This window comes from Camelina sativa, chromosome 14 (genome assembly GCF_030686135.1).
Source record: "Camelina sativa cultivar CO46 ecotype springtype chromosome 14, ASM3068613v1".
Classification (NCBI taxonomy): domain Eukaryota; kingdom Viridiplantae; phylum Streptophyta; class Magnoliopsida; order Brassicales; family Brassicaceae; genus Camelina; species Camelina sativa.
The window spans coordinates 22,424,717-22,451,688 of record NC_141893.1 but is presented as its reverse complement, the minus strand read 5'-3'; the positions used below and the strand labels follow the sequence as shown (position 1 = coordinate 22,451,688).

Genomic DNA, 26,972 nt, shown 5'->3' with positions numbered 1-26,972 from the left:
CCTGTGGATTTTGATTTAGAGCAACAATCAGTGGGATTCATTATCTATAGCCAATGCAAAACTACACCGCAGTGAGCATATAAGAAGCAGAAACAAACCTCTCCAAGTTTCACGATAGCCTCATAATCTATTTCTCCATGTTTGGCAATACCAGATGCGTGGATCTTGAGGATTTCCATTCTTGATTGTTCATTTGGCAATGGGATCTCAATCTTTCTATCTAACCTACCCGGACGGAGAAGTGCTGGATCAAGAACATCCGGCCTGTTGGTGGCCATTATCATTTTCACCTATTAATATTATCTCCCAAGTATCAGAGGATATTCCATTAAACAAAGAATGTTGGGGGACAAGTAAATTTCACAATGGTAACTAATACTCGCGATGATTTCATATTATTAGAAAGACAAAACACTTTGAACTATAGGTACCCCAACAAGTTCCACATCTCAGCTCGTGAAATAACTTTACCACACAGATTTATGCACGTGTAGTAATCTAAAACTATAGGTCATACCTTTCCAAGTTGGTCAAACCCATCAAGCTGGTTGAGTAACTCCATAAGTGTTCTTTGAATTTCACGATCAGCACTAGTTCCTTCGCTAAAACGGCGCCCACCAATAGCATCGATTTCATCCATGAAAATGATACAAGGCTAGCCCCGAAGAAGGAAAGTTAATAAAAAATTCATGAACTTCAATATAAAGCATATCAAGGTATAAGACAAGAGGAATAAGATGGTATTCTACCTGGTGTTCACGAGCATAGTTAAACATTTCTCGAATTAACCTAGCACTTTCTCCAATGTATTTGTCTATGATTGCACTAGATACAACCTAAACATAAAGGCAAAAAAAAAAGAATTTCTTTAGAGCAGATAAGGCATAATAAGATTGAACACCAAACCACTTCAACAACTAAATCAAACCTTCAAGAAGTTGGCATCGATGTTACTGGCAATAGCCCTTGCTAGTAGAGTTTTTCCAGTACCCGGAGGTCCATACAGAAGGACACCCTGGAATGGGAGAAAAGCAAATTAGCCTTAATGGAATTTGAAATGAGTTTCAATTCTTTTAGCCATTCATACCAGTAACAACAAGTGAAGCATGGGATAGTTTGTGATAACTAAAGAAAGGAGTAGAGAGAGAGCATAAGTACCTTGGGAGGTTTAATCCCTACTCTGAGGAAAAGTTCAGGATTCATGAGAGGCAGCTCAATAGACTCCCTAAGTTCCCTGATCTGATCACCTAAACCACCGACAGCCGAGTAACTAATGTTGCCTGGATCTTCATGCAACATGTTATAAACAACAGGATCGACCTATCATCAAAAAGGATACTACCGTGTTAAAGCCAGTAAAAAACACACTCTTTTAAAAGAATAAGAAAAAGGCAATTCAAAAATCAAGCATACTTCACGGGGAAGGGCTCGCATAATCGTTAGCGTAGTCATATCCAGGACAACTCGAGTTCCTGAAGTCAGCTTTTCCTTGTCCACCTTGCTACGACAACCCACCACATAACGAGGGCCACTACTTGCCTTAACAATCACTAAAATTACACAAAAAAAAAAAAAAAGCATAGAAAAAATCCCACCTTTAGTTATTAAAAGCACAAAGAAACACTTAAAAGAATGTAGCATTCGAATCAAAAGCATAGGTAGAAAGAGAGACAGGAAATTACATCGCTCATTATCAAGAGGACGCAGTACTTCTCCGATAATCTGGCCAACGCTTTGAAGAGACTTCAAATCATCCTCAGTTTTGTTGAATTCCTTCTTAGCTCCTCTTAAATTCTCCCTAGCTACATAGCCGCAAACAAAACCCAGTTTATAGAGTCTCAACTGAACTACCAAAATTTTCAATTAAGCTTTGAGATCGACTTCAAATTCACAACTCCAAAAACCCCTAAAAATCTTGTCACTAGTCAAGCAGACTAAATTCCCAAGAGGTTTAATGAGAACAAATAGTAGGAACGAACCCTAGATTCGATTTTGACTCAAGAGCTCAGAGAACAAAAGAAGAGAGAGAGAGAGAGAGAGAGAGAGAGAGAGAATGATGAAGATTTAGGAGGAAATCGAACCTGTTCGGACACGAGATTCGAGCTCTTTGTGATGAAGGAGCTTCTTCCGGTAATCAGTCACCGCAGCGGTACGGCGTCTAGCAGCGTCGTCTCCGTCGCTCATCTTCTTCTACAGATCTCAAAGTTCGACGACGACACAGGGCTATTTAATTTTTTAATTGTTTTTTTTTTTTTTTTATAATTTTTCTTCTTATAAAGAGTGTTTTCTTGAGCAATGGGTTTTGTTAGATATCATCAAATAGGGGCTTTTGGGGCCATGGACTATATTTATTTCTGGTCCGGCTGGGTAAATATTATTCTTTCGTTTTTTTTTTTTTTGCCGTTAATAGAAAAGCTTTTTTAACATAATCAATCCCATAAGAGTTTTCAACTACTGATTAAGACACAAACAAAACAAACAAAACAAGACACTTCTACTACTAGTCTACTAGCCATTATCCTATTCATACTCAGTTGTTATTAACTGTACTTCTTTGTCACCAATAAGCGGATCAGATTTCCATCTGAAAATTTCCGGCAGAATCTAGAGAGCCTTTCATAGTAGTCCAAAAAGAGAATACAACCAGTTGAGAAGAAAGTGAAAGCACCACAAGCTAGGGTCCATCTGTCAAATTACTAGAGGAGGAACAACTTTCTGGTAACAAAAACAGCAGCTTGTCTATTATCTTTCAGTCGAGGACTTTTGAATCCAAGAATACGATTCTCCATATCTTGGATATGATTTAGACAGACCAGACCAGCCTCACCCCATGTTAGGTTTTATAGCAATATGAACCAAATTAAGAACTTCGTTATACATCAAGTCAAAACTCATGGCTTGGAAACCATCAACTGACACCCAACCACCTTCTTTAACTCACTCAGCCTTATCTCCCTTCTTCTTTTCTTCAAGAGCCTTATCTTCCTTATTTACTTCCATATCAACCGACACCCAACCACCTTCTTTAACCGGCTCAGCCTTATCTTCATTCTTTACTTCTATAGCCTTAGCTTCTTTCTTTTCTTCAAAAGCCTTATCTTCTTTAACAGCTTCTCCTTTTGCTTGAAAAGTTACATCAAGTACCAAAATTTCCATTGGTTCTTTCATGGCAGCCATCATCTCACTGATGTTGTCCATTGATGAGGTGATGGTTTCTGCATCACGAAAAAGAACAGTGGTTGTTTTCCTCAAGTCAGTTGTTTTGGCTGTTGTTTTCGCGTCGACTCAGCTGATGTAATAATCTCTTGCGCCTCTTCCTGTGAGAAGGAAGTAATAATCTCTTGCGCCTTCTCGAGATCTGGAACGCTGCACACGTAGTAAAGAAGCTAGAGCCGCCATGTTGGTCGCAGATCGAAGAAAAATCACAAGAATGTTATTTTTATTTAACCGTTATCATCAGTTTTTTTTATTTAATTAAAATAAAATATTAGCATAATTTTTGTTTTTATGAATTTGTAAAAAAAAACAAAAAAAATTGTAAGGTGGTACAATGTTGTTATGACTGAATTTTGATTTTTTTTCTTCCATATTTTAATTATTTTAAAATTCTTTCTTGATTTTTTCTTTAGTAATTAGATATTCAATCGAAAATTGTTTTGTAAAACAAATACAAACTTGTCAAACAAAAACATCATGTGATTCCAACAAACCAAAAAAATTGGTTCCTTCAAGAATCAAACTTGTAATTTTAGCTTCAAAAATTGTAGGATTACATGTGGTACATTATGTACCTTTAATGTCAAAAGATTATTGAAAAGAAGTTCTCGAAAAAGATTAACTTATAGGGATGAAAAATAAAATAAAGATGTGTTTCTCATTCATCAAAAAGTATGAACAGTAGAATCTTTGTATACATGACCACAAAATATAAATATTGAGGTTCAGATCAAATCTTTGAAAAATTGCTAAAAATTGTATAATTATTACCTAGATTGATAGACATCTTTACTAGCCCTGAGATTAATATCCGATATCCGCGGATATCCATCCGCTCCGAAAAAAACGGATATTTGGGCGAACGGATACGGATATGGATAGTGAAATAGCAAATAAAACGGATACAGATACAAATACGAATAGTGCTAAATTTTAAAAGCAAATAACGGATATCCGCTTTTTTCAAACATCCTTTATTATATATGGATACGGATACAGATAATGCTAAATTTTTAAAATAGATATTTGTTTTTTCACGGATATTCGGTATTTAGATACGAATATACAGTATTTTTTTTCCAAAATACGTTGTTTAAAATACATAACTTTTATTATTTTATTTTTTTACGAATATCCGCGATAATGGATATTCGAAATCTTCGAATACGAATACGGATAATAAATTATGGATAAAACGGATACGGATACGGATACAGATATCTAAAAAAAGCGGATATTCGCTCTGTTAACAGGGCTAATCTTTACTTTTTTAACTCGCGTATAGATTTTAGTAAGTCCCCTAATGGCATGCAATTTGTGAGATTTAGGTAGAATCTTATTAAATGTAACTTAAGAAAAAATGATTTTTAGTAAATAAAGAAATTTAATATTCTAAATTTATATTTTTCGACTATATAGATAAACCTGAGCTTCTATTTATAATATTTAACGTTAGAAAAAAAATGTAACCATCGAATTCATTATTGTTTTCATATCCACCCAAAACTCATTAAACGTCTTTCTTGATCTGAAATCGACAATCATGAGGCTTTCAATAATGAATCAAGATGTGATCACCAAGATTCTTTGACATTGTTTGGTGTAGGTACGTAATCCCCTGTATACTCTAAAAAAAGCGAATCACCAAGATTCTGTGTCGTCGCCACAGAGCTCTGTCCCCAATTTATTATTTACCCTTAATATTCTATAATATTACATAAAACTGCCACTGCTATTTATTTTTGTCAACTGCCACTGCTATTTAATTTATTTAAATACACAATATTTTAGATTTATTAATTAGCTTTATTTTGATTTATTATTTACATCTATATGCCATTGTGTTTTTAACAAAAAAAAAACAAATGTGTTATTCTTAAAAACTTTTATCACATAACTTTATTAATATAAATAAAGTTTAAGATTTAAATATATTTTATATATTAGAAAATGATTTATTGAAATGCATGTGGGTTATCCGCGGATCTCACAAATTCAAGCGGGACAAATGCAAAGACATTTTGCGGCTCAAAATATTTAAACCCGTTGCGGGATGGCTTAGTGGACGTGTTTGGCCGGGACAAATATTTTAATTTTTTGTGGTTTTTATCTGATTTGATAGTTCAAGATTTTGATTAAAATCTAACTGATCACTAATTCGGTTCACATTCGCTCCAGATCCGCCATCATGTCAATCTAAAATTTATAGTGAAACGATTAATATTTTAAACTTTCATAAACTTGATGAATTCAAACCAATACAAGTTAGTATTATAAATATTATACTAAATATATATATTTACAAATGTAATATCTCAAACAAAATTTTGATCCCGTGCAACAGCATGGTTTATTACCTAGTTCAATTGTAATAGAGAGCGTATAAGATTATGTGCTTTTCCATTTCAAATTTGGAGGAACCAATTTTGTATTTGACTATATTTTAAGTAAAGTATGATGAATAAATAAATTTCTTTTTCACATTTATTATTGACAGTGTAAATTGCCCCCAAAAAAAAAACTTCATAGAACACTTGATTTTCTACTTAGAGAAAGAGTAAAGATTGAAGCTTGTAGATTATGGAATGTTATTTTTTACTAAACTATACTCCCCTAATCCCTATGTTTTAACCTGAACATGTCTTTGTGATGAACCAAGTACCAAGACATGTTCATCGAGGTTCTCTCTCATTCTTCTTTATCGGTTGTCAAAAAATTCAGACTCCTGAACAAAGAATAAAACAAGAGAACATACATTTGTTCGTTTCTCAAACTCAATCTCTAAAGAACCAATTCCATTTCCGGTTACTCGAGTACTCTTGAGGACTAACTTTACACTCCCCTTTTGTCAAAGCGGCTCTTGGAAACAAACCTGAAGGAACGACTGAAGTCTCGCTCGATTTTTTACCCCGGGGAAGGGTAAAGATTGAAGCTTGTGACGCAAGTCATGGGATCTTGATTTGTGTTAATGATCGTCCGGTTAGAGGAAGATAACCAGAGGTCCAGAGTACAACATCGTCTGCAAACCAACAACGAAAGAGTACCTGATCTTACCGAAACCAAAAACCCGGTATTTAACGGCAGCCCTCGATTTAATGGTTATTGGGTCTAACCCTTTCCGGTTTAATATGATAAGTCACAATGTGAGGATAAAAATTGAGAAAGTTCCACTTTCATGTTTATGAATCATTAGTTTTTTTTCCTAGAATATTACATAAACAACTCTTAAAAATACCAAATTTTTAATGAGTTCACTCCTTTAAACAACGAACGGTACATTTTCATTCATAAAGTTGTTTAACTAGATCACTAACATATTGTAAAAAACATCACACGACGACTTATTTCTTCATCGACCGCCATTAATACAATAATATGCTGAAAACAAAGTTTTTGTTTTGTTTTTAGTTAATCACATGACAACTCTTTCTGATCTCACCATTAAAACCAGTAAGAGGTTGAATGTTCCCCATGTTAACCATCGACCTTGCGAATTGTTGGAAGAAAAGGCTCTCGTCTTCTGCGTAAGCTTTCACTAATGCAGCAGTCTTGCCTACGTTACCAGTGAGAAGCACTTCATCTGATGTCAATAAGCCTTTGCCCCATAGGAGGAGCTTGAAATATGTGTTGTCGAATCTAGCAGGAGAGGCTAAGTCTAGAGGTGAAATGTTGTTGTCGCCGCCAGATGGTGGACAGATCGATCTTAAACCATAGTAGTAGGATCTTTCTAGTGTCTCGTCTGGTTGGTTATTACCGTTTTGATTGTATAGCCTTTGTTTGAACGTTGTGCATCTCGCTACTCCAATCGTATGTCCTCCTATAAGATTTTGGTTTTATTCAGTTTCATGTTCGGTTTGGTTTTTATTCAGTGCAAAAATGTTATTATAACAAAAGAAGAATAATACATGTTATTAAGCTCACCTGATAGGGAAACAAGGTCTTCTTCGTTCAAACCTTTGCGTTGGAACATGTTTAAGAGGTTCTGAATAGTGGAGTTTGGTGCAGGAATGTTCGTGTTTGCGCCGTTGAGGCTCGCTGTCCTCGAGTCTCTTCTCCCTAGTGGAAGCTCCCATGATGGTCCACCGCTCTGTATTAAACCACAAAAATCAGAAAAACTAAGCTATATAACTCGTAAGTGCACAAATAGGTTCTCTTGAAGGTCTCTTTATTTTACCAGTACAGTTGAGCCACGGGCAGCAAGAGCTAGAATGTCGGCACAGGAGACGACTTGAGGGCAAATTTGCTCTAGTTTGGCTTTGATCTCATCGATGACTTGAAACCCTCTAATGGAGTTCTTGTTTGGTCCTGCATTCTTTTCACTTCTTATGGTAGCACTATCATCCAACAGGATTGATGCATCACATCCCTGTTTACACACAGAGTGTTTAACTGTTAAGCTTATGATACACATAAAGGGAAAAGTAAAAAAAGAAAAGGTCATCATGACTTTTACCTGGACGAAGCAGTCGTGGAAGTGAAGTCTGAGTAAAGATGCTGCCATTCTTGGCTCTTTAGCTATGGCTTTTTCAAGTACAGTCATGACAATCTCATCAGCTTGTGGGCAAGAGAACTGGTAAAATTGTGGGTAAAGACTTGAGGAAAAAGTTCCTCCTATGGGGCGATTACTTCTCCATCCAAATCCTAGACCTGGATGAGCAACAACAATATCAAAGGAGAACATGGCAAAGAGAACAAGACCAGGAATAAGCATTGAGATAGCCATTTTTGTTACTTGAGTGTTTTTGATTTGAGATAATAGTAGAGTGGTGGGTGTTTTATACTTGAAGAGATTTTCAAAAAGCTAACTGCTCCCAGTTTACCAAATCCTATAATTTAAAATGTAAGTTAAGGAGAGAGACATGGTCAACTTATCCTTAACATACCTCCTCTTTGTCTTTTTTGGCAGTCTTGTACCAACTCCAAGAACGAATCCATGTGCCTAACTTTCACATGTGATCCCAACAAAAACGCCTTGTACCACTGTTAGGTAAAGTCTTTCAACCATAAGCATCTGCACAATCTAACCTCCTTGTGTGTTCTATCATTCTATGAGAGTTGAACATTGAAAATGATAAGTGAACTGCTACACTGAGAAACAACTCTTTACCAAATAAAGATTTCCTTCATTTTATTATCTACAAAATCAGACATTAAGCAAGTTATATCCACTCTGCATCTGAGTCGTTTGGTTACGAAACAAGACCAGAGCAGAGTGGTTCAATGCTACAGAATATTTAGTTATGTTTTGTCCCAAGTGTTTTATAGGTTCAAGCAGCTGTGCAAAACGAATATAAATAGTCACATTTCTTCAGAATGGATCGTCTATTTGGTTACTAACAATATAAACTGCTTCAAGAAACTAAACATTAAAAGAAAATTTTATAAAAGTTAGGAACAGATGTTACAGTCTTTTTAAAATCGACACAGTTCTGTGTCTGGTATAGAAAATAACACTGTTTTGTTCAAAGCTTCTAACTTAAAGAAAGAACCACAAAAACTAACACTTCATAACTTGTCAGGTTGTGTCTACTCGTCCAAAATAAGCCATGATTTTGAGAATCTGATAGCTACAAACCAAAAAAATGCATTGCGAGCGATCAGAAAACCACCATCATGGATTGTATCATCACTCACTTTTTCTTGGATCCATCGGTTCCATAAGTGGGATTCGAGGTTTCAGATGAAGCTAAACTAGAGCTGTTAGCAGACTGTGTAGAGGGAGAAGTATCTGACGATGCCTCTGTAATTCCAGCCGAGTACTTTTTGATCCTCAATGAAATTAAAACACTTGACAGTATTCCAAGTACTGGGAAAACATAACCCCAAACCTGACTTTTCTGTTTTCCAGCTACAGAAGCTACAGCCATACCAGCAAGGCTACCGACTGATGCGTTCTGCAAAATCATCGGGAGGCAGCCAATAACTGTGGGGAACAGGAAATCAGCTACAAACCGGACTTCAGTGGCTGCCAAAGCGTAGTTTATGACATAAGAAGGAATGGGCGAGAACCTTGCAAGAAGAACAAACTTCCAACCATCACGCTCAACTCCTCTCGAGAGTATATTAAAGTATTTGTTTCCCTTCGCCCACCCAGTTGCTCTCGTTGAACTCTTGAAAACAAACCTGACAATACAAAAAAAAAACGTATGAGAGAATGCAAAGTGTTCTTCTTCCAAGAGATAGATATGAAAGCTAACATCCTAGTTGCATTCTCCAAACATATGTTAATTGACAAATAGAGATTCACTACATACATCTAACCGTTGTTCATACATCTCCATCACATCCACACACACACACATTATAGAATCCGAGGACATGGATTTCAAGAAAAGTTATGTATAAGGTTTCAACGATGGTGTACACTACTACACAGAAAAATCTAAACCATCTCCAAAAACAAGCAGAGTGTGTTAGCTAGCTATGAATTGAAGCATATAGTTTTCTATGAGTTGATCTGAATCCTAATCAATCAGAACAAATTTCATACACTATAGACAATTAGACAAACATAAACGATCAAGAAGCTCAATTCGAATCACACATAAATGGATTAAAAAACGCAGCGGAGAGGAGAAGAATGAGACCTGCCGATCCAGAAGGAGAAGGAAGCTGCGAGAACTTTGGCAGAGAAAACACAGAGAAGAGCAGGGAGGAATCCAAAGAGCATAGAAGCACCAGCTTCAAAGAAGACGGCGTGAGGGAGGCATAGAGCTAAGGTTACGGTGTGGACCGCTACATACGTCGGAATCGCCCAAATCCCGAGCCGATCGGACCATTCCTTCAGCGTTTCCAACGCTGCTTCTTTGTTCCATCCGTACTGAGTGGTGCCTTGTCTCACGACTATTGCAATTATCGCCACCGTGGCTGCGATCACCAACCATTTCTTCATCACGGAGCTCAGGGATCGGAAGAGAAAGAGAGCGTGAACGGACTCGATTTTGTTTTGTTGCCTGTGATTAAAAAAAGGGTAAATTGCTAAATAAAACCTTTCAATGTTTTGCAAAATATATCCTTTAATCTAAAACATTGCAAAGAAGACGTTAGACTATTCAACTCACCAGAAAACTCCTCAATATTAATGGGGAAAAATGTCAAAAAATCATCAATTTATCAAAAATGATAAAATTATTACTGATGGTAACAAAACATCATTTTAGTGGTATTTATGAAAAATTTTCTATTAAATACTTTAATTATTATTAATTTTCCAAATAAATTATGAATTGACTCTAATTTTCATAAATTTGAGAAAATGAGAAAGACAAAGACTTTATAATTTGCTCAAAACATACGTACCATAAATATTGTAAAACTGAAGGCATGATTGGTGACAATAGAAAAACGTATTTGAAAAGGAAAAAAGTAAAAACCGCTTTTGCTTACCAATCAGCAAAATCTAATCATAATTTGCATTTTCTAAAAAAAGAAAAAAAAATTGTGGATTTTAAGTTAGTAATTTGTACTGGACCGCTTTCTCACAGCTTATTATCCAGCGGATTCGGACAAAACCGCAGTGATCAATGGATAAAAAACTTTTTTTACATTTTTTGGGAAACTGAATTGATATTAGTATATATATTGGGTTAGAAGATGACTTGAGGAAAGTCAGAAGCTATACAAGCACCACAAGACTAAACTAGTCTGTACCTATGGGGACCCATCGGACTAAACGTGGTCTTTACGAAAAAAGAGCTCATACACAGAGGAGAGAACTCTCTCATCACATATAAAACTTTTTTTTACATATTTTTGTGTGTTTTTTTTTTAATTTAACTAAATTTGCTGTATATAGGTGAGATCTATATTTCCAAAAAAATACATACAAAAGTAAAATAAAATAATTTTTAACCTATTTTTTCATAGATTAATAATTTAATGTATGTATACCTATAGCTAATAAAATATGATTAAATTTTTGTAGAATTTCAACCTATCTATTAAAAACATGTTTTTCTATATTTTGGAAATGTTTATTAATTAATACAAAGTGGTAATGTGGTTTAATGTTTATTAATCTATATTCTTTGAACAAAAATATATATTACAAGAATATGTTATGTATTTAAATAAGTAAACATAATTGTATAAAACCTAATAACTCTAATAAAAATTTCTTATAGATTATTTATATTACAAAAATATGTTATGTATTTTATTACAAGATCACCTTCATATTTGTTTCCTGGTTATGGGCTTTTTCCTCTCCTTCGTGAAAGTGAGGATAGAGTTGGATGATGATGTTTTCACAGTTCTGTGTTCGAAAATCTTTGCTCTGCCTATGATTATTCTCTTTGGATATGGATATTGTTTTTCTGGAACCAAAATTACAGATATGGTCTGGTGGCTTTGGAAGCAGTTAATTATACACGGAGGGAACAAAAGAAATCAATGGTTTCTACATCAACACAATGATTTGTTACCGAAGTCGTATGAAGTAACTACAAAAGCCTTTCAATTCTGGCCATTGAAGAAGAAGAAGAACATCAACAAAGAAATCGATTTTATGAATTTATCATGGGCGATATTTACAACTGATATATTGTCATCGCCTAGTGTGGGAGATGCAAATGTTTGTTTGTGTGGTTAGCGATGTAACGGATGGATCGTAATCCTTTGATTTTCAAAAAAAGTGTTGGTGCTACACAAAAGAGAAGATAACCCAACAAGAAGATCAATAATGAACAGACGATGAAGAAAAATAACAGATGTATTAATATGTTCATGTGTAAAGCTTATCTATATGAATTATCGTGTTTTTTTACTTTTTCGTTTATATTGTTCTATTTATGTATTGGTTGTATGGTTAGTAGAGGTTCAACTTGTATGCTTATTGGTATGTTTGTATTAACGTTTTCAATTAAATAAAGAATGAAGGTGTTAAAAAAAAAAAAAGACATCAGTCACAAAACTTGATTTTTTTTTGCGTTTTTCCAAAAAAAAAAAATTGCGGATTGTCCCATGAATAATAATGTGGACCGCTTTTCAGAATAACAATGGTCTTTAACCAGCGGTTTTTGGACCGCACCTACTATAACTATTATTTTATAGCATTTTTATACCTTCATAAAAAAAAGCAAATTAACAAAGAAAAAAATATATAACTATTTTTTCTCTTACTAACTCACCGTTCAATTATTTTTTTATTACTCTTGTGTTTTTTAATAACATTTTCATAATAGTTTTGTTTAATATATTTTCAAATAATTTAATACAAAAATACACTTTCTAAATAATCTAATAGATATTAAAGTATAAAGACTAATTTAAATGCTTAATAAATTCAGTTTCAATGGAAGCATGTTAACACTAGGTTTCACCATATATTTTGATAGGATTTTATTGTGTTTTATTTTATTATGATTGTATTTTTTTAATTCATTTAGCAATATGTATTTTCATAATAATTTAGGTATCTAAATTTCATAATTGTATAAAAATGTTTCTTCAATAATAATTTATATCTATACTAATTATTAATATATTTTCTAACATTTTTATTAATGGCTCTATGCATCGGTATTTTTTTTTTACCATTCAAGTTTTTAATTGTGAACTGGAAATTTTTACCAATCAAATTTTAATTTAAAATAAAATTTGGTATTTAAAATTCATAAATCAACACTTTATTTATTAATGAAAATGAAAATAAAATAATATAAACTTCGTACCGCAAATTGTTTTTCACCAATCAAACATTATTTTGTACCGCTTATTTCGGAATAACCGCACTTGTCCCGCAAATACATTTGTCCTGCACGTGCCGCAGTTGAACCGTACCGCACTATCAAATTCAAGGATGTGATTGGAGAACACCTAAAAGCAGAATTCAATGCGTTTTTTTGAAAACCGCATCCATAACACCAATCAATAATTTTTTTATGATTTGCGTTTTATGCAAAAAAAAAAAGACAAACATGTGCGGATTTTGATACTTTTGGGTAATAGTCTTGGACTGCATTTCCAAACAATAAGACCATTTGACCAGCGGTTTTCCAAAAAACGCCAGTATATTTTTTTTTTAGATTTTTATTATAATAATAATTAGATATTATTTTATCCATATAATACAAATGCAAAAAAAAAAAAAAAAATTCTCTCTTTTCTCTCTCTCATTTAATTTATTTTTAGAATACATTAAAAAAACCCTTTGTCATCTTCTCTTTAAGAATTTAATAAAATTCAAAAGTAATATATAGTAGTAAGTTTAGTAGTATATATGCACATCTAACCATTAATAAATCCAGTTTTTTCAATTAACAAATAAATTTATTTTTGAACATTATATGCTTTAATTTTAATTTTAATAATTTTTCTATTTAAAGTTTAGTAATGATATATTACAATTGTTTGTTCAATAACACTTAACTTTTTAATTTTAACTATATTTAAAATATTTATTTATTAATTAAAACAAATGAAAATATATAATTATACTAATTAATAGTAAATAATATGAAATCCGCACCGCAAATAAATTTTCACCAATCAAACATTATTTCGTATAGTTTATTTTCCATAACCCGCACTTTTACCGCAAATATATTTATCTCGCACGCACCGCAGTTAAACCGTACTGCACTATCAAATCATCTATTCCGCACTACCAAATCCGCGATTACTATTCAGATCATTTATCCCGCACTACTAAATCCGTTGTTACCATTCGGACCCTAAAGAGTGACATTGACAAATAAATAATTAATGGAGTAGTAGAGATAGCGCGTGAAATCCATAATAGTTCACTCTCTCACCTTCTTCACACTTTCTTTTGGATTTCACGCGCTAGTTCACTCTCTCACTTCTTCACAATTTCTTTTTGATTTCATGCGCTATCTCCACTACTCTATTAATTACTCATTTGTCAATGTTGCTTTCTCACCTTCATTCAAACCACTCTCTCACCTTTATTATTCCACTTTTTCACACGATTCTTTTTTTTTTTCTATCTCACCTGTTGAGGCTGTGATTGGCAACCACTAGATGCGAATTTCAAATCACAAGTTTTCTTACCATTTGTGTTTTTTTCCTAAAAGAAAAGAACACAGATGCGGTTTTGTCCAAAGGATATAGCCTTGTCCCGCTTTTTCAAAGAGATGCACCATTTACCCTACGGTTTCCAAGAAAATACGCCCATGTGTATAATTTTTAGATTTTTATTATAATAATTATTATATATCTTTTTATCTATATGATACATATGCAAATAAAAAATGAAAAATAACTTCTCTGTTTTCTCTCTTCTATTCAAGTAATTTTTAGAATGCATTAAAAAAATCATTTTTAATAATAGATAGTAGTAATTTTAGTAATATATATGCATATATAACCAGTTTTACTAATGACAAATGTATTTCTTTTTGCAACTTTTAATATAATAACAAATGGATTTATATTTAAATAAAATTTGGTATTTAAAATTTACAAATTAATTTTTTTATTTATTAATACAAAAATGAAAATATAAAATTATACTTGTTATTAATAAAATAATATGAATTCCGTACCGCAAATTATTTTTCACCAATCAAACATTGTTTTATACCGCTTATTTTGGAGTAACCGCACTTGTTCCACAAATACATTTGTCCCGCACGTACCATAGTTGAACCGTACCCCACTATCAAATTATGGGTCCGAATGGTAACAGTGGATTTGGTTGTGCGGGACAAGCGGTATAATGCGGTACGGTTGAACTGCGGTACGTGCGGGATAAATATATTTGCGGAACAAGTGCGGTTACTGCAAAATTAAACGGTACAAAATAATGTTGGATTGGTGAAAAACTATTTGCGGTGCGGATTTCTTATTATTTTATAAATAACTATTATAATTATATATTATAAATAGACATTATAAGTAAATATATTATATATTAAATTATTTTCTTTATTGTTAATGAAATAGTAATTTTGTATATTATTTATAAAATTTAAAAACCAAATTATTTTAAATTAATTATGTGAATTTTTGTTAATTAAAATAGTGAAGAAATACATTGTTTTAAAAATAAATTCATTCTATAGAAAACTCGAATTTCTTTTTCAACATTTTAAATCTAGTTAAAACAGATATTATACTTTTTGATGATATAATTTTTTTCTTCTTAAATCTATTTTTCATATTTGAAGTGATTATTGTATAAAATAAATAGCTAAAATAAATTAAAGTTTTATACATCTTGTGCAGTTGTGCGCTATTTGAAAACCATTAGATAAATGGTTGCTGGACATAAAAAAACGGTCCAGTTGTTAATTTCTTCTCTTCAAAAACGCAAAGTAGGTTTTGTTTTACTTTTCCCAAAAACGCAAATTATTGAACATGTATACGAATGGTGACATAAAGCTTTTTTTTTTTAAAAAAATCTTCAAATACGCACTTGAATGTGCTTCCATTCACACCCTATTTGTCCCGCGACAAACGATTTAATAGTGCGGTGCGGATTAACTGCAGTACATGCGGGACAAATGTATTTGCGGGACTAGTGAGGTTAATGCAAAATAAGCGGTATAAAATAATATTTGATTGGTGAAAAATTATTTGTGTTGCAGATTTTATATTATTTTAATAATAATTAGTATAATTATATATTTTCATTTGTTTGGTATAAAGAAATAAATATCTTTATTCATATACAAACCTTAAATACCTACAAGATAGTAAAATACATATTATAGATAAAATATAAGCAAATATATTATCAATTTAAATCAGTTATTGATTATTATTTTTAATGTAATAACATTTTCATCTATTATATATGAACTACAAAAACAAAATTTAATTTGAATTAATCAAGTAAATTTTATGTATAAAAACCATAATTTATTTTAATTTTTGTTTATTTTAATGAGCATTATGATAATTAAGTAGCATTTACAATAATACTATTTACTTTATCATTATTAACATTCAATTTTTATTGAAATTTAAGCCACATGTTATAAAATTATTTGTTAATATAGAAACTGAGTTTATAATCATTTATATTTATCATAATAATTTAAAATCTATTTTTAACATATGTATTCTTTGTGTTAATATAAATAAAATGTTATATAATAGTGTTTAAATTTTTTTACATATTAGTGAGAGAGTGAGAAGTACACAGAGTCAGAGACTAGAGAGGAAAGATTCTTTTGTTTTTGATTTTTTATTTTTGTATAAGATATATATTATTTATATTGAAAAGAAAATAAAAAACTGTACTGTTTGATGTAGTTTCAAAAACCGCTAGGTAATGGCTATGGATTCTTGTAAAAGCGGTCCACCTTATAATCTATTGGACAAAAACTACAAAACCTTTTTTTTTCTTCTGAAAAACGCTAATTTGTCTTAAAAACCTTGATTGGTGATTGTAGTACGTTTTTGACAAAAAAATATCGAATACTATTTTTTCATAGTCTCCATTCGCTGCCTGAGTATTAAATAAGTAAAAAAATAGTTTTATGTATTTTTCTGCATAAATAAATAAATATCATGAAAGTAAAAAAAAAATTAGTTGGTATATTTTTGTGAATTTTTTTAAATGTTGATTTTTTTTTTAAATTGTTTTATTGAAAAGAAAAGTTGAGATAAATATATATATATGGTTGTCGGACGATTTGGCTTTCCCTTCCCCACAAAGGCATAGAAGAAGAGAATGTTAGTTCTTCGCACTCCCGCCGGACCTGTCTCTGCCGTCAGATTCATCACCAAATCCAATCCTTCTGCTTTCTCTTCTTCCGATTCATGGCTCGTCCCCGCTCCCAACACTCGCCGGCGAAAACGCGTCGTCCTCGCTGTCTCTAACCCCGACGGAAGCGTCAAGTCCAAACCCACTACTACTACTACTACCTCAGCTTCTCAAATCCCTTCTTCAGGAGATGAAACAGTTTTCGTGGGTCAGGAGAATGTTCCTTTAGAGGGTGTGATTCAATTTGATAAGCCATCATCTTCCACTTCATCCTCTAAGTTCACCAAATGGGGGTAATAAAAACTCTTACTTTACTTTTGGGATTGGTTTGCTTTTTGTTTTTGTTATCTCAATTTGTGTGTAATTTTATCTTCAGACGTGTGGCGTTACTTGCTGGTGGAGATGTATTGGCTCTGCTTATCTTCTCTGCAATTGGGAGATTTAGCCATGGTTTCCCTGTTTTTTCCATTGACACTCTCCACACAGCTGACCCTTTTATTGCTGGTATTGGTTCTTTATCACCTACTCTTTATCATTTTTGCGTTTCAGAAGCTTTGTTCCTAATAAAAATGGAAACTTTGTGTGGCAGGGTGGTTTCTGAGTGCGTATTTCTTGGGAGGGTATGCGGAGGAAGGGAGAGGGAAGAAGGGTCGGTCTAAAGCCGTGGTTGCAGCTGCGAAATCGTGGATTGTCGGAGCTCCGGTAAGGCTACATTAACCAATGTGAAAAAGCACCAATGTTGCTAGTGATAGTGTTTGACATGTACCTTTTAGGGATGTTAGCGTCTCTGTTAATTAATGAAAGGTTGTTGCTTTCATTGCAGCTTGGAATAGTCATTAGGTCAGCTTCATCGGGTCACATCCCGGCTTCGAGCTTTGTGTTGGTGACGATGGGAAGTACTGCTGTTTTACTTATTGGGTGGAGAGCACTGTTATTCAGTGTGCTTCCTACAGAGTCCAAGAAGAAAGATGATACGTATCGGAAGGGTAGCGCATTCGAACTATTTGAGGTATGTGAAGGCATTCTCTATTTCCTAACGTTGGCATTATCCTGTAGGTGCTTGTATGTTGTGATTATATATAGTAAGACAAAGCGAGATGTTGGTCTTTTTGTAGAAATTGTTTGTTAGTAGTACAAAGCTGGAACCTTACATCTGTTCTATATTTAGCATGTCAGTTCAAAGGTGATCTAATGATGTGTGATTTCATTTATGTTGTTGCAGTTGCTTACTTCATTGATAAGACGGTGGTGAAGGTGACTAGGTGAGCATCCTTAAACGTGTGAGTGGATGGAGGTTGAGATTCAACATGCACAAAATTGTAGATGTACTTTGGCAGAGTCGCCAAGAGATCATAAATAGATCAGTGTTGAAATATTTCAGGACCAACTGTAATAATATTGATATAGTTGCGCCCAGTAGAGGAGAAAACAACGATGAGAGATAAGTTATCTCAAGTCATATGTTTTAAGTTGAAGATGTTGGTTAGCTAGTGTTCGAAGACCTCATTGCAGGCCAACTATTTTTGGATGGTTGGATTCCAAACTAGAAATATCTTGCGTACAAAGGCATTGACCTTTCATGCGACTGGCAAGAACTGGGATTTGATAAAATTTGAAATAGGTGAACACTCAATTTAACCAAGTTACTAATAGAGAGTTCCATTTGACCAATTAACCAAGTTACTAAAAGAGAGGACGTACCGAAGTAGAAATCAGTCTATTTTAGCGTGTGTTTTTTTTTTTTTCCATTGACGGTAATAATTAAAGATTTTGGTATATATCCAATTAATAGAGAAATGAAAAGAAAGTATACGTACCCTTACAAAGTGTGAAGATGAATCAAGAAAGAAAGCACATTGAGATGTATAAAGGTTTCAGATGAAGCAAAAATGTAAGAAAAACCTCTTACCACTTGTCAGCGGTTAATGTCGGATTTCGCCATCCTCCCCAACCTCTCCATCCTCTAGCTCGTCATAACCACTTCGACGACCACCCTCCCTTTGTTCTTTCATCTGTCTTTTATGCCGGTTTTCACTATCAGATTCAGGCGAGTTTGCGTGCTAGCAAGAAACCATAACCCTCTTAGTTTTGAATCTTAATACCACCAAACAAATTTCAAGCTTAGCTGACTCAGAATTGAAGTCTAGGGAGTACCTTTCTTGATTTTTTTCTATCATTACCATGTTTACGGGAGGATTTCTTTGACTCTTCTCTGTCATCTCTATCAGAACTGACATCTTCATCAGAATTGTGATGCCGTCTCCTATGTTTTCGGTCTCGATCTTTTCCCTTTCTTTTCTCCTCTTTGTGACCTTCGCTCGCTTCTACAGCAGTCTCACCATCTGATTCTTCCCTTTTACTCCTCTCTTTTCCCCTCTCTTTTTCACGTTCCCTTTCCTTTTCCCTTCTCTCCTTATCCTTGTCTTTCCGCTTCTCCTTCTCATCCCTTTCCTTCTCTTTTCTAACCTGAAAAGAAAAGAGACAATAAAGTCTTAGAGACCCGTTTTTACATTAAAGAGAAAAAAAATTCCTGGCACGACAAATCAATACCTTTTCCTCATCACGCTTACGCTCCTTTTCCTTTGCCTTTTCTTGTAAACTCGTTATGTATTCCTCAAATAACCCTCTGCTAACACTTTCATCTCCAATCGATCTGCAGATATTCGAAATGAGACATTAAGAAGGTAGAACTACAACCTTTTGTTTTAATTACGGTGAAGCATCCAATACAAAGCTATAAACTATTTACCTGTACTCTTGACTTTCTTCAATCAGTGGTTTGGTATCTTCCCAATTTGAAGCTGCGGTTATTTCCTAAACCAATAACACTATGTTTAACGTCCCAGAGAATCCAGTCAGAAAAGAAAGTCACCACGGGTAAGATATACCTTGAGAGTGCGCAACAGATTGGTAAATTCTTCAGCCATACGGTGAAGCTTTCTGGCCTCTTTTTCTTCTTTTTCCTTCATTCTCTCAACCAAATCATCATATATAAGCTGATAAACAGGAGAAAAAATATTAGAGCATATATCAACTGAACTTTGAAAGAATATCATCATCTCTGCTGTACTCAAGACAATATGTCAATCAGAATTTTATCCAGAGCATTAGTCAAAACATATTTATGCAACTCTCATCAAAAATGAATCTAAAAGCAGGTGAAAAATAACTCATTGCAGGTGTCGGATGGGTTAAAGCATGCCAGGAACAACAATTTAAGCTATAGAAACAGAAGTTTGAACCAGTAGCTTATATATTTATTCCAAACAGTAACTGTTGATTAATTTATCTAATGACACATGTATTTTCACAAATAAGCCCGTACCTTTAAATTTATGTCTGATACTGGTTGAGGACTGAGATCTTCTGAAATAGCAGATTTAAAATCTTCAAACAGCCAAGAGGAGACCATGGAAATCTGGTGGTAGACAAAGGGATTAGTAAAATGGTCGGTATAGTAATAAGCAGAAATGCAAGCTATCCGTTGACTTGCCTTCCTTGACTTCATAGCTTCCTTTACGCGACTCTTATCCTCATGATACTGTCAATCAAAACACAAATGGTTGGATTATCACAACACAACTATCAGATTCACGCAAATCTACCCTTAGAGAAATATAATTTATCTAGTCCGAATTACCTGTTTCTCTAACTCTTCTGTGACATCTTCGAACAAGTCTTTCGGAGTTGAGCCAGACGTATTAGATGCAACAGCTTGGTATTGGGGCAACTCCTTTAACTGTACATAAAATAACTGAGTGAAAGAATCCAATATAAAATATAATTTGTCCAAAAAAGGGATCTAAACTGGTGAGACACCTCAATGCAATAATCCAACCAGTACGTCTTGGCTGTAAGGATGCCAGCAGCAACATGTTCTTCCAATAGTGTACGAAATGCATCACGGTTTTTTCTCTCGGCCCGCCTTACATGTTCCTAGCTCCACAAGAAAACGAAACCATGAGCATTGGAGTTTTAAGAGGAAAAGTTAGGTTACAACTCTGAACATTGACCTTACTTTCTCTACTTTCTTCAGCTCCTCTTCTTCCTTCTCTAGTTCAAGAATGTATTCCTGGAATAACAAACATTAGAAACAAATTCTAATGTGGCATCCTGAACTACTTGATGAAGTAACTTACCTCAAAACCAATCAGGCGATCTATCTTTTCAAGACAGAATCTTTCATCATCCTCCAGTCTATCTTGAACTTTGCGCCATTGTGTACCAGCCTTAAAACAAGTATTATAAAAGGCATTATGGCGAGGTCTACGAAAAAAAGGTTTGCAGGAATAAGATTCACAAACAATGATGTACTTTGATAAAGTCACAGGTTTCAAGAAACTTCCGATACTCTGCCATATGTTGCCGATGCTCCTCCTGTGCCTTATTTCTTTCCTGCACATTAACGGATTCATGATGTCAATTAAAATAATGAACTTTCCCCTTCTACAAAGCAAAACATTGTATTCTCAATAGATGCTTCAAAAACCATCATGCCGGTGCACCAGATAAATTCTCAGCGACAATCTAAGCACCCACACAAATTATTGTGTATTTTAAGACATGCCTCTTGTATCATACGAAGCGAGAAAACCGTTTGAACCGTAATAACCAAAAAACAAAGTTCTCTGGTCCAACACCTTCATGTGCATAGGCATGCCATGTTTTGCTTAGCAGCACAAAGTATCATACGAAACAACAAACAGCCAAATCTACACATGAAAACGAAAAGCCCCAAAAAAGAACCCAGATGATTTACCTTCCTCTCAAGTTCCACAATATAATTGTCAAAAAGATCTTCACGATCCCTTGAACGGTCAACAGCTTTAAAGCGCTCATCATTTTCAAACAAACTCATTGCTTTGCTGGTGAGGAAATAGTTTCCATTAGCAAATGTCATGCATACAATAAAGAAAAGAGCCAAAGATCTTGTAATTGACTGAAAGCCATACCTCCATTTTATGGATGACGAAAGCTCTTCACACTCCTGAAGTCAAGAAATATTATTAGAACATAAAACAGGTCATCAGTCACACTAAACAAACAAAACACCGAACTTCTGACTCCTTTGGTACATACCTCTAGCATCTTGACAAATTCTTCCCGAGCTTTCTTCTGTCTTCTTCGTCTTTCCTCAGCTTCCACTTTTTTCCTTTGACCAAGATACTGGAGAATTTAATTTGACAGTCAGGTGTAAGCGTTAGAGCTACTGAAAGTCGAAATCTACCAGTGAAAACATAATTACATCACAACTAAAGAGTGCAACACATTATTTAACAAGGTAAAAAAAAATGCAATTCCACATTATAGCTAAGAACTAAGAAACTATATACCTCGTTAAAAGCTTGTTTCCGCTCACCTAGAGTCCTCAAAGCACCATACCTTTTGTCGTGAACAATCTCTTTCAATGTCTACAAGGACTCAAGGAGATGATACGGTCAGCGACGAAGAGGTAGATGGTTAGGAAGAGGATGCTGAAATATCGATCAAAGTCACAAATACTAGCACATTACCTGTTCCCATGTCCAGTCAGAATGAACATTTACAGATTCCAAAAGAGACTTGAAAGCAGCTTTAGCCTCCTAGAAAAAAAATAACCAAAATAGTACAAAAATAGATGGTTGGCAAACAATTGCACTTGCACACGAAAACGTTATGCTACAGAAAAGAGATATCATGAGGAGAAAATAGGATAAAAAATTACCTGCTTAGTAGCATATACCATAGGTTCCTCAACATTTGCTTTGGCACCAGCAGGTGACAGATTTGCTTTTCCATTCACCGACCTTTCCTTATTGTCAGCCTAACAAAACATTCGAAATAATGAGAAAGCATACCATGATGTAAAGCTTGACCATAAATATTCATGAAACCACCACATCATCACACATATAGTAATTATTATACATAACTTTTCCAATAACTCGTACATGTTAATGTAAACAGAGTAGAAACAGGTAAACGGAAAACATATGAATAAACTTTTAGAATCTAGGCAAATCATTGTAGAAAAGGAAAGTTAAAATCATGCCTCATTGTTTTGTGTTGTAGCTCCATTATTTGAATCATTTGCCCCCCGAGACGGTAAATTATCCGCTTTTCTGTTAAGATGGGTACAAAAGATAAATTCAGAGGCATGATAGAGTGTATAATCATCAAACAAAACTTCCCCAAGTAAAAATAGTACATTGCAGTAGCCTCAGTATCAGTAGCTGCACCAGACGTTGGAGTAACAGGAGCAACTGAGGGAGGATGGGCGACAGGTACAGCCAAACCCGCTTGGATAGGGCTTGAAGAATGTCCAGGAAGTGTTGAAGATGAGCTGGGAGCAACAGAGGTCGCAGTGCCAACCGCTAGATCAGATGAGGATGCAACATTGTGGGACAGAGGAGTAGATCCAGCTTCGGAAAGGGACCTCTTTTCACTAGCTAGTTGGGCTTGTTCCCGAGCTAACTGCATACAACAACTACACAGGTTTAACATAGGCTTTGCATTGGGGAATGTGTACGAGAGAGAAATAAATTGGTAGACCTTCAAATCTTCTGGAATTGTCCACTTAGACTCCTTTGTAACCTTGTTATAATAATATCTGTGTAAATTGAATCAACTAATCAGTTGCAACAATGGAAAATAAGCACTATACAAATACCAAATGAAATTCAAAGATGCATACTTCTTTCCATCAGCTGTTGTAAATTCCTTCCATACAGTGGATGCATCAGCCCGCTGTAGAAAGAGATTTTAGATTGCAAGAAACTATAAAATTGCATATACATGGTAGATTTTGATCAATCAATCAAGTCTGTTTCTACAGAAACCCAGAATGTCATTAAAAGGTTACGGGATCAAAGTGTAAAAAAGAAAGATGTATGTGGTCCTATATGCATCGTAGCAATGAATATATCAACAAGGCAGGATTTTATCAGGTCAATCAACCAAATTAAGTTCATAAACGTCAAGAAAGAAACCAAGACAGGATTTTATTAGGTCAATCAAATAACTTGTTTCAAAATACCCCCAAACTGGTTGCCGTTTGCATTCAAATATCATTCTTCTAGTATATGATATCCAACCAAGTTAAAAACCAACGTGCATAGACAGATTTGATGCAAAAAAATTGTTATGTAAAACAATAATAAGCAGAGGGGGGTCAAATATACTACTTGTATAAAGAAGTGGGACAAGAGTACTATTGAAGTTCTTCTATTTGTATAAAGAAAACAAGGACAGAGTCTAGAAACACATAATTTTAATATAAAACAAGAAAAAGACGATCAGAAAAATATTTAATAGAACAAACATCATAAATTAGCAATCCGATCCCAGCCTGACTATAAAGTTGTCACCTAAGAATTTACACAAAAGAAGTGAAAAACAGGGAGCATCGGTAGCCTGTTTTAATAAATTGAAAGCTGCTTTAGATGAGCACGTAGCAGTCATTATATATATCCACAGTTACCATTGAGTTTCCAAATCAGTGGAAAAGAATATGCAAATGACACAGTTCAACATCATTTTTCTAGACAAAGCATGCAACCGTTTACATAACAGTAAAGTGGACACACCAACTAAAAGACTGATAAGCTTCAACGACCAGCAAGATAAAAATCATCTTAGAAGACTGGCTACTTTATAAGTCTCACCTCAAGTGGTGACATCAGTTCAAGAGGTTTCTCCCAGCTTGATTGTTTATTCTGCTTATTGTAATAATACCTAGAAAAGATAAGAATTTATCAGATCACGCGAAAAGTTTTCGACTCCATAGACTTAAAGCCATGACACACACATCTGCATGGACCTTATGAAAGGTTCAAAAGATGAGTAGCTTACGAACAATTTCCAACTAAACTAATCAATTTCGATTGGGAACTGCATGAACACAAAACTACGGTACAAAGAGTGACATGTAGGACGATAATTGGTGCCTAAACATGAAACAGTGATTCAGTAACATACTTTCTCCCATCAGCAGATGTATGCTCCTGCCAGTCAGATGCAGATTGCGGAGTCAAGCTTCCCTGGAGTCAAAATCCAACATGAATATTAAGCTACAATTTGCATAAGAGAAATAGTGCATAAGAGAAATAGTGCATAAAGAAATACCAATAAGTTTGATAAGAGTACATCAACAATGCCATATTAGCTAGTTAGTAATCGAGTATAAATAGGAAAAGGTTCTGATGTGTAGAGGTATCAAGTATTTTGTGGTTTGCTAGGGGCCTCTTGCGGCTTGGAGGAGTTTTTGGGTTCTCAACAACAAAACCGTACGTCTTCAAACCTTATTCGAGTTTGAGCTAAGTTAAGGTCCAGAGGAGGTGTGACCATAGTATTTAATAAATCTAAATAAGTCGATGTCTATATAAAACTTTGCTAATACGTTGAGGAACGCTCGATTCATATACAAATACTATCTCAAAATAGTCCAGAGGAAGGTTGAAATGCTATAAATGATAGAAGACAACTCAACATAATATGATTTGACGTTTTAGTAAGAGATGGTTTCATAATTAACAACAGATTTAAGCATAAATACAAGTCACCAAAACATATTTGTGATCAGTAATCGTAGCCACTTACTGGGTCTGTGGAAAGTGCGACTGGTGTTTGTTGCTCAGTCTGCTGCACAGGGGAAACAAGTGATGTACTTTGATTTACAGGAACAGGCCAAGCGTTTGCTGCTGGAGGGACACCGGCCGCATGCATCTGAGAATTTGGTTGGACCAATGATGGTGGTGGTTGTTGCTGAGGATAAGAAGATGGTACAAACTGCAGGAACAAGAATCCACTAGGAAAATGAAAACGAATCATACATAAAGGTTATCCGCCCACAAATATAAGAACAGAAGTCTCACAGTATATGAAGAAGAAAATGGAGGTCCAGATGTAACAAAGCCCGTCGCTGGAGGTGCATTTGGCTGTTGTTGAGTAGATCCAGAAGTGAGAATCTGGTTTGTTTGAATATAAGGAACTGATACAGCCTGTGACGATGATGTAATATGACCAGGCTGACCTGGTCTCACTGGAAAGAGCTGCTGTATGGGCTGAGAAAACTGTGGAGGCTGACTCTGAGCATTTGGAGGTACATGTCCATAGGGGTGAAAAGGCTGTGAAGCTGCAGGAACAAAATGCTGACCCTGTTGCCCAGGAACCATCGGCCGAAACTGCTGGAAAAAATAGTCTCATAAGCACATCTAATAGATCACAGACTATCATCCCATAGAAATTTTGTAGTTATGCAAATCCAGTTATACAGTTCAATATATGTAATGAGACACATACTTCAGCTTCTTAGCTTTCGCTACATCAACTCCAGTAAAAATAAAACCCCACAAACTATTAAACAATGACAGAAACTAAACATCAAAGAAACCTAATACGTTTGAGCTTAATCAATTAAACTTCGTCTAAGTCTCTAGTTTAAGTTGAAAAGAGCTTCTTAATTAAATTGTATCAAAATCAAATTGCGTAGAACATATCATTATATCAATCGAGTTGCTTCGAATTCCAGGAAACGAAATACAAGAGAGAGAGCAACTTTGGCACTTTTCGCACCTGAGCACCAGAAGACGGGGGAGGATTATTCGACATTCTCACACAAAATAAAGCTTCCTTTACAACTTACGGCTTAATCTGAAGAGCAAAACATCCCAACTTCCAGCTCAATATTTCAGAGGGAGGACATGTAGATAGCAAAAACCCTAACGAATAGACGAAAGCACATACCAGGGCCAATGATGAATCAGGGAGTATCGAGGAGGACGACGAAGTCTCACCAAACGCAGGTTTCACAAAATTCTTAACCCTAATCGGAACTGAGCGAGCGGAACTACTCCGGATTGCGAAAACAAAACAAGTTTGTCGATGAACACTCGAATCCAGTCGACAGATGTTGCCTTCCTTCGCTTTTTTTTTTTTTTAATTTAGTTACAAAAACGGCATGTAGTCCTGACGTCACCGCTTAGTACTGTATTTTTGGTTCGGTTTTTCTTTGTGATTTCAGATTTCCGGTTTAGTAATAATGGTAAACCTGAGTTAAGATGGATGGTTTTGTTAATGTTAAAAGTTTTTGGTTCAGATTCGA

The 26,972-nt window shown here is 34.5% G+C and overlaps 5 protein-coding genes across 14 annotated transcripts; 1 reads left to right on the top strand and 4 right to left on the bottom strand.

Annotated features, from left to right (window-relative positions):
- Positions 1–26: 26 nt before the first annotated feature.
- Positions 27–2,317, bottom strand: LOC147928537 (26S proteasome regulatory subunit S10B homolog B-like). The gene is made up of 8 exons (XM_087483473.1): positions 2,082–2,317; positions 1,683–1,802; positions 1,414–1,550; positions 1,159–1,320; positions 929–1,015; positions 750–836; positions 518–655; positions 27–290 (listed from the first exon to the last, which is right to left on the bottom strand). The coding sequence occupies exons 1-8, from the start codon at positions 2,182–2,184 to the stop codon at positions 45–47; spliced, it is 1,080 nt and encodes a 359-aa protein (XP_087339599.1). The 5' UTR covers positions 2,185–2,317; the 3' UTR covers positions 27–44.
- Positions 2,318–6,474: 4,157 nt separating this feature from the next.
- Positions 6,475–8,262, bottom strand: LOC104742195 (peroxidase 9-like). Its single transcript, XM_010463165.3, has 4 exons — positions 7,670–8,262; positions 7,391–7,582; positions 7,138–7,303; positions 6,475–7,033 (listed from the first exon to the last, which is right to left on the bottom strand). The coding sequence occupies exons 1-4, from the start codon at positions 7,937–7,939 to the stop codon at positions 6,621–6,623; spliced, it is 1,041 nt and encodes a 346-aa protein (XP_010461467.2). The 5' UTR covers positions 7,940–8,262; the 3' UTR covers positions 6,475–6,620.
- A 314-nt stretch (positions 8,263–8,576) lies between these two features.
- LOC104742193 (uncharacterized) lies at positions 8,577–10,914 on the bottom strand. The gene is made up of 2 exons (XM_019235355.2): positions 9,804–10,914; positions 8,577–9,339 (listed from the first exon to the last, which is right to left on the bottom strand). The coding sequence occupies exons 1-2, from the start codon at positions 10,106–10,108 to the stop codon at positions 8,847–8,849; spliced, it is 798 nt and encodes a 265-aa protein (XP_019090900.1). The 5' UTR covers positions 10,109–10,914; the 3' UTR covers positions 8,577–8,846.
- A 5,619-nt stretch (positions 10,915–16,533) lies between these two features.
- LOC147928536 (uncharacterized) lies at positions 16,534–18,366 on the top strand. Its single transcript, XM_087483472.1, has 5 exons — positions 16,534–17,184; positions 17,268–17,395; positions 17,481–17,593; positions 17,715–17,900; positions 18,114–18,366. The coding sequence occupies exons 1-5, from the start codon at positions 16,859–16,861 to the stop codon at positions 18,141–18,143; spliced, it is 783 nt and encodes a 260-aa protein (XP_087339598.1). The 5' UTR covers positions 16,534–16,858; the 3' UTR covers positions 18,144–18,366.
- A 283-nt stretch (positions 18,367–18,649) lies between these two features.
- On the bottom strand, positions 18,650–26,837 carry LOC104742191 (pre-mRNA-processing protein 40A). 10 transcript variants are annotated; one of them, XM_087483469.1, is made up of 29 exons: positions 26,615–26,837; positions 26,444–26,521; positions 25,902–26,052; positions 25,744–25,806; positions 25,469–25,657; positions 24,848–24,909; positions 24,535–24,604; positions 23,565–23,617; positions 23,423–23,480; positions 23,079–23,344; positions 22,923–22,992; positions 22,596–22,694; positions 22,405–22,473; positions 22,225–22,302; positions 21,971–22,057; positions 21,844–21,878; positions 21,651–21,756; positions 21,206–21,286; positions 21,031–21,120; positions 20,910–20,963; positions 20,711–20,827; positions 20,532–20,630; positions 20,385–20,432; positions 20,217–20,309; positions 19,780–19,887; positions 19,641–19,705; positions 19,442–19,544; positions 19,046–19,357; positions 18,650–18,951 (listed from the first exon to the last, which is right to left on the bottom strand). In XM_087483469.1, the coding sequence occupies exons 5-29, from the start codon at positions 25,592–25,594 to the stop codon at positions 18,814–18,816; spliced, it is 2,487 nt and encodes an 828-aa protein (XP_087339595.1). In that variant the 5' UTR covers positions 25,595–25,657; positions 25,744–25,806; positions 25,902–26,052; positions 26,444–26,521; positions 26,615–26,837; the 3' UTR covers positions 18,650–18,813. The 10 variants fall into 10 exon arrangements, with proteins under 10 accessions (XP_087339595.1, XP_087339597.1, XP_087339596.1 ...); XM_087483471.1 differs by having other exon boundaries at positions 19,072–19,357; XM_087483470.1 differs by having other exon boundaries at positions 25,902–26,055; positions 26,615–26,819.
- Positions 26,838–26,972: the final 135 nt, after the last annotated feature.

Excerpts from the sequence above, each read along its gene's own strand:
- LOC147928537 (XM_087483473.1), bottom strand. The coding sequence starts at position 2,184 with ATGAGCGACGGAGACGACGCTGCTAGACGCCGTACCGCTGCGGTGACT. Across the intron at positions 1,803-2,081 it reads CGAATCTCGTGTCCGAACAG|CTAGGGAGAATTTAAGAGGA; the intron begins GTTCGATTTCCT and ends GCGGCTATGTAG. Across the intron at positions 1,321-1,413 it reads TGCGAGCCCTTCCCCGTGAA|GTCGATCCTGTTGTTTATAA; the intron begins GTATGCTTGATT and ends TTTTGATGATAG.
- LOC104742195 (XM_010463165.3), bottom strand. The coding sequence starts at position 7,939 with ATGGCTATCTCAATGCTTATTCCTGGTCTTGTTCTCTTTGCCATGTTC. Across the intron at positions 7,304-7,390 it reads CCCGTGGCTCAACTGTACTG|AGCGGTGGACCATCATGGGA; the intron begins GTAAAATAAAGA and ends GGTTTAATACAG. Across the intron at positions 7,034-7,137 it reads AGACCTTGTTTCCCTATCAG|GAGGACATACGATTGGAGTA; the intron begins GTGAGCTTAATA and ends AAAATCTTATAG.
- LOC104742193 (XM_019235355.2), bottom strand. The coding sequence starts at position 10,108 with ATGAAGAAATGGTTGGTGATCGCAGCCACGGTGGCGATAATTGCAATA. Across the intron at positions 9,340-9,803 it reads TTCTCCTTCTGGATCGGCAG|GTTTGTTTTCAAGAGTTCAA; the intron begins GTCTCATTCTTC and ends TTGTATTGTCAG.
- LOC147928536 (XM_087483472.1), top strand. The coding sequence starts at position 16,859 with ATGTTAGTTCTTCGCACTCCCGCCGGACCTGTCTCTGCCGTCAGATTC. Across the intron at positions 17,185-17,267 it reads TCTAAGTTCACCAAATGGGG|ACGTGTGGCGTTACTTGCTG; the intron begins GTAATAAAAACT and ends TTTTATCTTCAG. Across the intron at positions 17,594-17,714 it reads CGTGGATTGTCGGAGCTCCG|CTTGGAATAGTCATTAGGTC; the intron begins GTAAGGCTACAT and ends CTTTCATTGCAG.
- LOC104742191 (XM_087483462.1), bottom strand. The coding sequence starts at position 26,479 with ATGTCGAATAATCCTCCCCCGTCTTCTGGTGCTCAG. Across the intron at positions 22,303-22,404 it reads CTGACTGGACATGGGAACAG|ACATTGAAAGAGATTGTTCA; the intron begins GTAATGTGCTAG and ends GAGTCCTTGTAG. Across the intron at positions 21,121-21,205 it reads AAACCTGTGACTTTATCAAA|GCTGGTACACAATGGCGCAA; the intron begins GTACATCATTGT and ends ACTTGTTTTAAG.